Genomic DNA, 10,777 nt, shown 5'->3' on the forward strand with positions numbered 1-10,777 from the left:
GCTTTCTTTTTAGTACAATTTCTTTCCCATAAACTAATATGGAAATGTTTTACATGACTGCATATGTGAACCTATTTCTGATTGCTTACCACATGCAGGAGAGATAAGAGGAAGGAGGCAGGTAGAGAACTATAACCTCAACATTTAGAAATAAAAATGTTTTTGCATGTAATTGGGGAAAAATGAAGTATTGTTTTAAAAAAGACTAGTAGTCAATGGCAACTAGGTGACACAGTAGACAGAGTGCCAGGCCTGGAGTCAGGAGGATCTGAGCTCAAATTTAGCTTCAGACGCTAACCAGCAATGTAATCCTGGGCAAATCATGTCCCCCTGTGTGCTTCAGTTCCTCCTATGTAAAATGTGTTGGAAAAAGAAATGGAGAAACACTCCAGTATCTTTGCCAAGAAAACCCCAGTGTGTCACAAAGAGCCAGACAAGACTAAAACAACTGAAAAACAACAAATAGGCATTTCCCAATAGATATATGGTTAAAGGATCTGAACAAAAAATTATCAGAAGCAACTGCCAGGTATTCCTAGTCATATGAAAAAATGCTCGAAACCCACATAGAAGAGAAAAGCAAACCAAACCACTGAGAATTCATCTCACACTCTGCAAAACTGACAGCAAGGACAATAGCACCAGTCAATGTTGGAGGAGCTGTGGGAAGATGGGCACACAAACACACTGTGGATGGAACTATGGAATGGGAGAAGATCAGGGAGATCGGAGTTCAAATGCCGCCTCAGACACTGACTAGTTATGTGACCCTGGCTGGTAAGCCTTTGAAATCTATTGGCCTCAGTTTCCTGAACTGTGAAATAAAGATAAGAAGAGGACCTGTGCTATGTATGGGGTTGTGAAGATGGTCAAAAGTAGATTAGGGGAAGAAAGTAATTCACTGTGCTGGGTCTTTGCCTTCGAGCACTATACCTCTTTGATAAGAACTGAGCATCTCCTTTAGGACAGCCCTTTCCCCTACAGGAAAAGAAAACTCCCAGAATTTTGAGTAGTTCCCCAAACTCAGTTCTTTCCTATATCCTCTCTAACAAGGGACATACTAGGCCCTTAACGAATGCTAATTAAGTAACAGCTAAAGATGGCATTCTTTTCTTTGGCCTAGTCCAAACAGCTCTGTTAATGGCCTTTGAACATGGTGGGCATGTGAGCCCAAAGTCAACTTAACCTATCTTCTGGAGCTTCCAGATTTTCCAGAAACACAGGACCAGAGTAAGCAGGAGGTCAGGAACACCTCAGCCCTGGCTCATGATACTAACTCCTTTCACCCCTCACTGCCCCCTGACTGTGCCCTTCATGATGCCCAACTACAAGACAGTGTGCAACTGACAGATTAACTATTTATGCAGATCAGACCATGGAGGATAATCAGAGCATCCTGTTTTCCAGGTCTGCCTGGGAGAGCTCTGCCAAAGAGGTAAAGGGGAAGGGGGAGCAGTACTAAGGACATGTGGGGTAGGGGTGGTAGTCATGGATACAGGAACAAAGACAAGATCTCTACAGAACAGAGAGGAATGAGTGAAGAGGTCTTAGGAGGGAAGCCACTGGGGATGAGTAGTTAGTGATTGTGATGCCAATATGCCATGGATTAATTCAAAGGACAGAGAACAGGATGGTGTTGTTGCTACTGTTTCCAATTTCCTGCCTATTTTTGTAAAGAAACAATGCATAGGTTGGGGATCACCAGCCTACAGACAATCCTCTTTGTTTATGGAAATAGCTTCTTTGGGGGTCAAGTCTGTGGACAGAGTGCACTCACCTGGGGTGGGGGTCTGCAGCTGCCAAGGGCCATTCCTTCAGGCTCCACACTCCCAACCTGGGCCAGGCTTTGGTCTTCTACAAACTGAGCTGGGGAGAGAGAAGGATAATGAGAACGGAGGCTGGCCTACGGAAGTTACAGGGGGTGAGGCCCTGACCTCAGGACAGAGAATGAAGCCTAGAGGTAGGGGTCCTGCTTGAAAAAGATGGTCCCACCATCTCCTACCACTCTTCTTTCCCCTTCCTTTCTCCTGTTATTCAGATAACAAGGGGCAGAAGGTGCTTGGGATCCTACATGGGATAAGAGCAATAAGAGCCTCAATGACTCCTGAATCAGAGATTTCCCTCTGACTGAGTGTGGGACCAGGACCCCTAAAGGGCCACCCACCGCCTGAACTTCCCCCCACACCTAGATACTGAATAATGCTTTCAATCCCCTGTCGTGGTGGCCCCCACCCAGCCCAACCCTTCTGAGTGGGTTATCCTGGAATCACCCCAGGCCCCTCCTTCTTTACCTCAGGATCACCACAGGCAGCTTGCCACCCCTCAATCCCATCCCTAATCTTCATACCATCTTTACTTTTTCCCCATAAAAGTCAGTCTTGACCAGACCAAAGAGGCTGATTAAAAAAAACATCTCACCCTCCTCTATAAGCAACACAATGGGCCTAGGCTCTGAATGAAAACAAAGGCCTGAGGGGCCCAATTCCTTGGAGGCAGGTCCAGGCCTTCCCATAGGCATTTACAGGGTCACTAGAGCCTTTCATTTTTATTTCACTCAAGACAGGATTCCTGGGTCCCTGCGGGAAGGTGTGAATTTTGTGAAAATTCAAAAATTCAATCGTAAATTTAGGGGAGGGGTAACCCCAGACCTTTGAGAAGTGATCTGGAGTCTGGAAAAGAGTTAGCAGGAGGAAACTTGTCCAGGAGCCAGGCAGGAGAGGGAGGATTGCTCCAGGGGGACCTGAAGGTAGACTTACCACAGGGTCAGAAGGGTAGGATGAGACCCAATGGGATGAACAGCCAGCAGGTCTGTGAGGGGCTGGCTCCGACCCACCTGGCACCTGCACCCACAGAGAAAGCCTCCAGAAGGCAGAGATCTCAGGTCCAAGGGAAGATGAGTGGGATGGCTCAGATCCCTACTTAAATTAATTACTCAGAGGCCTCTCAAAGTGATAACAGAAAGTTGATTTATTCGATTCTCGAGAAGCAGGGCAATTCCTGGAGTTCACCTGGAGCAGCAAAAGCCGAAGACAAAGAAAAGGCAGTGATACATTCAGACCCTAAAGCAAGTCCCTCCCTCCCCCGCTGACCATTATCCTCATTAGCTGAGAATACGATCTTACATTCTAGACGCGAAATCTAACGAATCCCTTTTGAAATGAAGACATCGAAGAGTCATGTAAGCTTTATCCAATCATCGAGACCCTAATGTGCTACACAGTTTTATACCCTTATATGGAATTATTAAAAATATTGTAATCTTGAGCTTCTCGGTCTGACCTCACCCCTGGGAGAAGAATTACAATCTGAGAAGTCTTCACTAAACCTATTCCACTCAAAGTCAACGTGATCCGAGATCTGAGGAAAGAAGGCAGAGGGAGCTCCAGTCCAAGGGCAGAACGCAGAGAGATCTCAGCTCCAGGGAAGAAGGCAGAGATCTCACCAGCTCCGGTTTTCAGCCTGCCTACGCTGGGAGGCTCCTCCCAGCCTCTGAGGCCCCTTTAAGGGCCCTTTCCCCTAATCACACCCAGGGTCAAGCACTCAGGACCCTTTCTCCCTCTCCTCCCCAAGCCCTGCCCTCCATCACCTGCACAGCCTTGGCCACTGGGATGGCCCCTCTTTCACCCTAGCCTCTCCGCAGGCCTCCAAACTGCACCCCAGAGCTCTTGTTCCACCTGGGACACCCCCCACCAGGCTGGTCATCTCTGAGAGCTCCTCCTCCTCCATCACCCTCCCACGTGTTTCTTATTGGAGGAAAGATTCAGAACTTTAGGAGTTGGCGGGGGAGGGGGGGGGGGAGGGGAGGCAGAGGCCAGCTGGAGATTTCCAGGGAGCAAGGGATTCCCTGGCTACGGAGCTTAGTTTGAGGATGGGGGTTGCTCACCAAATGCAGGCAGTGTGATTAGCACATTCTCCTGGTTTGAATTAGAATGTGGCTCATTTCAAGTCCGATCCCAGCAGGATGATTGGGATGTTTGACCAGCCAAGGGCAGATCCACCCTTAAGGTGAAACAGACTTAAAATGTGGCACTTAAGGGCTTGTGTTTAGGAGCTGAAAGAATAAGAATTCGGTGTCACTGGGTCAGAATTACCCTTTGCTCCTCCCTGAATGCAGTCAGCCTAGAGGGTCAGAGGCATAAATGGACAAAGTGCTTTTTCTAAGGTAATTCTAAGATAATCAGCTGAATTGATGTTATTGGACTGGCAATTTTGTTCCATGTATTAACACTGTAACATCTTTTATGTTGTTATTATGCTCCAAAATTTTCTCAAATGAGGATTCGCGAGAACCATGGTATGTTTTTAATTTGAAAAGAAATTTTTTTTTAAGAGACATGCACTTGTACCATTAGAAAACGTAATTTTCTTTTGATCTGAATGCTGTCAATTTATGACTTAAGCTGTAAGAGAGTGGTTGTAATGTTTCCACACTGCTCTATATTTAATTGGGTATATTTTGCTTTAAAATGTCTGATTATTTACTCTTTGAGAAAAGTACTGAGGACCTGGTAAATTCTCCACTCAGGCTTTCACCTGGATTAAAAAGGCAAAACTCAGGACAAGGAGAATTAAAAGGAGTTTGTTATGTCAGTGTAGAAACACATTCAGCAGTGGATCCCCTTGGGTCAGCAAGGAATTCAAGATGGAACCGATGAGGTTTAGGGGTTCTGGGGACCCCAAAATACCAACATGCCGGGTCCTGCTCGAATGAATTCAACACAAGCCCTCTTAAACCAAAGAATAACAAAGTTTATTAAGGATTCACCATACTGAGTTGACTCTTAAAGGAGCCTAAGCATTTGTAAGGCTTGTATTCACAAGCAGGCCAGAGAGAATCTCTACTAGACAGTCTGAAGGACTTCATGGAGACAAGATGGACCTTAAATACAGAAAAAGCATCCAGGTGTCTCCAGGTAGTCCCAGGGTCCTAGACATGGTCTTCATAGATCAATCTCAGGGAGAATCCTGATGGGAGCAGCTGGTAGTCCAGACAAACCACAAACCAGACTGGGCAACTTGGACTTCAAGAGAATGCTAAGTAGTTGGGAATGGGGCAGCTAGGTGGTGCAGTGGATAGAGAACCAGTGCAGGAGTCAGGAGGACCTGAGTTCAAATATCACCTCAGGCACTTGACACTCACTAGCTGTGTGGCCTTGGGCTAGTCAGTTAACCCCAATTGACTCATCCTGGGTCATCTCTAGTCATCCTGATGAATATATCTGGTCACTGGATTCAGATGGCTCTGGAGGAGAAATAAGGCTGGTGACCTGCACAGCCCTCCCTCACTCAAAACAAAGTCAAGTGCAAGTCATGTCATCATTTCTCTGATGGCATGGTCTTCTTCAGCAAGGAATGACCAACACACACACATAAGTAGTGGGGAAAATGAGAAGGATGCTAGGATTAAAGGAAGAGAATGCTAAATGGTGATCAGATAGGGAGTATTTGGGCTGAGAGAAATGGAAGGGGAATCCAAGGAGCCACTGCCCCCACCACACACCCCCACAAATGCCAGACTATCCCAGGCCCTTGGGAGAGATGGGGCAAAAGCCCTCCTGATCCAAGGGAAAAAGGTCTTGACTTGGGCTTCTATTTCATCAACTATTTTAAGCAACTTCTGCCCCAGGGCTTAGATTTGGTAACCCAAAGCATTTGGTCAGTCTCCAAAGAACTCCCCAGAGAAGGAGAATCTGTCTACTCTACTTTTCCCAAAAGCTGTTAGTATTTTTCTTTTTTAAATTCAATTCATCCAATCACATACCAAGCAGTTATTCAACACTGTAATTACATTCTCTAACAGTTTAATTCACCATTTCACAGCCTCCAGAGCAAAACAGAATTGAATTTCTGAAGAATATAATTCCATCACCCTCTAGGCATGCTTTTTAAATTAAATATTACTTACCAAATAATTTCCCAAAAACCACAATAAAAGTTTGAAGCATAACAAAAGTAACATTACAGATTGAAAACAAATTTTACTGTTCTAATGAGAAAAACTTAAAAACTTGTTGCCATTTAAACATCAATTCAGTTGAATATATTCTCCAAATTGTTGACTTACATAGAAAAACATTTTGTCCAGCTATGATTTGAACACTCTAGATGGATTGTTGTCCATTATAAAAATATTTGTTCCAGAAAATTTTGTTCCAGCCAAGAACAAAATGAGTATCCATCAACTGTTGAACAGCTAAAGAAATTACAGTGTATTAATTCAAAAGAATATTATTGAAGAATAATGAGAAACATCAGGATTTCAAGGGGAAAAGCTGTATTTTTAGGGATTTAATCAGAGTGAGTAAATGTGGATGTTTAATGAGGTCTCTTACACTGGGAAATCTAATGAGGTCTTGAGCAAGAGACTTAATCTTGTTAATTAGATCCCTAACTTTTATCTCCAGCAAGATTTTCCCAACATATACTTAAGTACTGTTCCAATCCAAGGAAAACCATTCACTACCACAGCAACAATTCTATCTTCCAACCACTGACTCCAAAGAGGCATATGTTACATGAAACCACAAAACTGCAAAAAAATGTTCTAGGGCAAAGGCAGAGTGGGGAGACATTCCATACAATGAGTCAAAATGTGAATCAGCAGCTGAATGAGGCCCAAGTCCTGGGGTTGTAACTGCAAAATTCAGACTCAAATGGAAGAAAACAGGGAAAACCATTAGACCCTAAAGATATGATAAAATAGCATGGCTTATGGATAGGAAATGACAGTGATGCATAGACTGAGGGGACTAGATCTGGGAGGCAGAGTGGCCGAGGAGCCATTACCAGAGGTTCCTAACATTGCACAGGAGGCAACAACTAAATATATTCCTAAGCAAAAGACCAACAAAGAAAAATTCCTGTTTGATGAGGCCTTACAAATAGCTAAGGAAAGAAGGAAAGGGAAAATAAAAGGGGAGATTTCCCCATATGAATTCATAGTTTGTGGGAATAACAAGGAGACCTGAGGTTTTCTTAAATGGGCATTGCAAAGGAATAGAAGAAAACAACTGAATGGGAAAGACAAAAGACCTTTTCAAGAAAATTTGAGCTATCAAGGGAGTATTGCTTGAAAACGTGGGCATAAGCACTACTGGAGCCAAGACGGTAAGATGAGGCACTCACTTGTCTAGGCTCTTCCAGATTCCCTTGAAAACGACCTTGCAATAATGACTTAGAATCAGTTGTAGAGGAGTGAACCAGATTGCCAGCCTAGGACAGCTTCAAGGGTGAGCAGGAATGGTGTCTCACTACAGTGGGAGAGTAAAGTGAAGAAGCCAGTGGCAGGCTTCACCCTAGGGGGCCATGGCATAGTTTAGGGAAGTCTTGAGAAACCTTGGGGTTTCTGAGATAAATTGAATCCCTTTTTAGGGTTTCATGCATTATATGAAATATACAATGTCTAGTGAGGTGTGTGTTACAAGGAGAGACCATAACTCATTCATTAGATCCATAAGTTTTATCTGTAGGAAGATTTCTCCAATGTACGTTTGGAGCACACAAATAAAAATTTATGACATTCAGGTGACAACCTTCCCACAATTGTGGCTTTTACAAAGCTTCCTTCTAGTGTGAATACTATGCTGTCTCATGACCTGCCTCTTCCAGGAAAGGGCAGGTCCTCATTAAGCACATTCCTAAGTCTTCTCTCCACTAAGAATCCTTGATATAAAGGAAGAGATGATCTCTGACTGCAGACCTTCCCTGACTCCAGACAGGGCTGGACCATAATGTGTGTAATATGCTCCAGAGTCCATCTGAATGCCGTTGCACTATGGTTGTTATCTAATATGAATTCTGATAGGAAACAAAGGACAACATTAGCTTGAACACTTTTCATTATTACATTAATTAGATATGTCCTCTACAATAGATTCTCTGATGTGAGAGGAATGAATATTTCTCCCGTATAAATAAACAATTTTTGAATTAGGACTAAGCTTCTTCCCCATTTCCTCATTCAGAGACTGGCCACTGTAAGTGATTTATCCAGTCTTTGAAGGGCAGGGTTGATGATCAGATGAAATCTTGGGCAAGACTTGTACAACTGTGAAAATTTAGATCTGACCAAAATTTAAAGAGATTTCATTCTAGGTAAATTCTGGCCCATTGTGTTTTAGTTAAACAGGTCTGAGGGGTAGTGGACTCCTCTGGTCTAGACTGCCCTACGTAAGGGGTAAGGGTGATCTGGATAGAAATAAGTCTCTTTGTCCAAAAATGAGTCAAGATTCATGGCCCCCCACCCCAGTCCCTCACTGGAAAAAGTCCAGATCTCATTATAATACTCATTCTCATTAATTTTTAACAAATCAGAATTGATTTATGCCTCTAGGTAACTCCCACTTATCTAAGAGCATGTAAGTGTTGAAAGCCTTTCTGCACTGATTAAATTCATAAGGTTTCTCTCCAGTGTGGATTCTCTGATGTGCAGCAAGACTGGATGTCTCTTTGAAAGCTTTTCCACATTGATTACATTCAAAAGGTTTCTCCCCAGTGTGGGTTATCTGGTGTACAGTAAGATGGCATTTTAATCTGAATGCATTTCCACAGTCATTATATTCATAAGGTTTCTCACCATTGTGGATTCTCTGATGTTGAGTAAGATTAGAGCTCTATGGGAATGCCTTTCCAAATTTCTCATATTCATAAGTTTGCTCTCTGGTCTCCATGCTCTGATGTACAGCAAGACGTCAGCTGCAAACTCCCAGCCTTTCCACACTGATTCCTTTTATGAGGTTTCCTCTCACTGTCAATACCGTGATGAAAAAGGGGGGATGAGTGTTCACTGAAAGATACAGCACATTCTTGATACTCGTGGTTTCTCTACAGTATGAATTTTTTGACAGTCAGTCAGGGATGGCTGTTGACTCATGGTTTTCCCATAATGATGACAACCATGAGGTTTCTCTCCTGTGCAGATTCCCTCATTTATAGCACAGATTTGTCTCCCAGTGAAGGCACAGGAACTATCACTCCTGAGGTTTTTTTGGTATGTTTCCTTCACAGAAATCCTTAGCTTTTCAGTAGTGTCTTTCCTTTTAGGTCTAATCTTTCCTTCTGCAAAAAAACAGATAGTAAAATATATATACACAGACACATGTACACACACATATAATTATAAACCTTTCCCTGCATCGCAAGAAAATAAACTCATCTACATGATCCTTCCCCAGGTGCACATAAAAGTCTACAAAGACACAATCATAATTGTCTGAAAATGGCATTAGCTCAAATTTGTAGGGTAACTTGACTTACAAAGAGCTTCACAGACAATCATACTGGATCCTCAGGAACACCTGGGAAAACGGCAGATTCAACGTTCTTACTACAACATAAAGTCAGGCCATGAGCTCAGAACGGCTCAGTGACCTGAAAAGTATCCCGGCAGCTGAGACTAGACCACCAACCATGCAAGTGGGCATGTTCTGTCCATGGCACTAGAGGGCCCTTCTCCATGGCACTTACTTTTGTTCTACCTTTTTTTAAGAAACAATGTTTTGGGTTTTTTTTTTTGTATCCTTGACTGTTTTCTCTCTCCCTTTGTGTCTTCCTATTCTCTGAGACACAAAAATACTGAAATTAGGCCAATGTATAAGCCTACAGTGGGGTTTTAGGGAAAAGAAGAGTCAGCCAATATCAATATGGTAACCTCTGTTGTCTTACTTGAAGAAACTGCCATGGCAACTGAGCAATCACAACGCTGGTGAATCAGCAGCCAGCAGCACTGGATCAGAGACACCACCAGAAAGAAGTTTGGGCCCCACTGAAGGCTCAGGTATAGTCAGCTTTTTTTGCCAATAAAATATTTCCAAATTAAAATATGCACTCTTAAAAAGCAAAATAGTATTATGCGTGTAACAGACACCAGTATTTATAAACATAACTTTTATATGTACTGAAGAAACAAAAGTACAGGTGACTCATTGGATTGGAATATTTGCTTTACTGCCAAGCTCTGCAACTGATTCTGAAATCTCTGAGGTGTGCCTGGAGTTTTTCTCATTCTTGTCCTGATTTGAATCTTCTTCCCCTAATTCTACCCTCCTTATACTATTATTAATTTCACTCCTTGAATTCTCCTTTGTTGCATTGTATCCCATTGGACTAGATGCCTTTCCACTCCCAAACACTCTCCTTTCCCTGGATCACCTAAGACCAAGGTTCCTGATCTCTTGCTTCTTCTCCACCATTTCCATGTTTCTATGACAGACTGGCAGCTCCTTGACAGCAGGGACTGCACCTTTTCCTTTCCTAAAACGGGGTGAGGTGCCTAGAAAATTGGAGGTGCTTAATCCATGTTAACTGACTAACAGGCCTGTGCCTGACACTAGGCCCCAGATTCGACCTCAATTCCTGTATCCTGGTCTTTGTCTTATTTGGCAAATGCAGGTTCTGGCCTCAGCCCTGTCAGCCCTTTTACTCTCTTTCACCTTTTCTCCTATTTGAGTGAACTTTGTCTGGTTCTCACCCTGATGGGACCAGACCAGGTCCATACTGAAGATTGCAGAGACTTCTTTTAAGGCTCCTGAAGCATCTTATCCTATGGGACACCAGGAAATTTCTACTTCCCACTTCAACAAACTGAGAGTGGCTGTCCAATTCAACACATCTGCATAACAATTCTCCAAGAAGGGGCCAAAGTTGAGCCTTAGAGATCAAAGAAGGGACACAGGTAGATGAGTTATGTAAAGCATACATTTCAAACAATTCTAAGTGAGGCAACAGTCTTTACTAGTACTTAGATGCTGCTGAATGGAAAGAGAGAAAATAATAAAAC

General features: G+C 43.2%; 1 protein-coding gene and 1 long non-coding RNA gene across 2 annotated transcripts in view; both read right to left on the reverse strand.

Moving 5' to 3' along the window:
* The window catches only part of LOC140522103 (uncharacterized), a 45,013-nt gene extending 41,304 nt beyond the window's left edge, over positions 1-3,709 (reverse strand). The window contains 3 exon segments of the mRNA XM_072637154.1: positions 1,778-1,866; positions 2,757-3,008; positions 3,587-3,709. Coding sequence (XP_072493255.1) covers positions 1,778-1,810 — 33 coding nt within the window. The 5' untranslated portion in view covers positions 1,811-1,866; positions 2,757-3,008; positions 3,587-3,709.
* A 1,056-nt stretch (positions 3,710-4,765) lies between these two features.
* On the reverse strand, positions 4,766-10,456 carry LOC140522133 (uncharacterized). Its single transcript, XR_011973221.1, has 3 exons — positions 9,466-10,456; positions 8,576-9,057; positions 4,766-7,797 (listed from the first exon to the last, which is right to left on the reverse strand). It is a non-coding gene; the product is annotated as an uncharacterized lncRNA (long non-coding RNA).
* Positions 10,457-10,777: the final 321 nt, after the last annotated feature.

The sequence above is a fragment of the Notamacropus eugenii genome, chromosome 1 (genome assembly GCF_028372415.1).
Source record: "Notamacropus eugenii isolate mMacEug1 chromosome 1, mMacEug1.pri_v2, whole genome shotgun sequence".
Classification (NCBI taxonomy): domain Eukaryota; kingdom Metazoa; phylum Chordata; class Mammalia; order Diprotodontia; family Macropodidae; genus Notamacropus; species Notamacropus eugenii.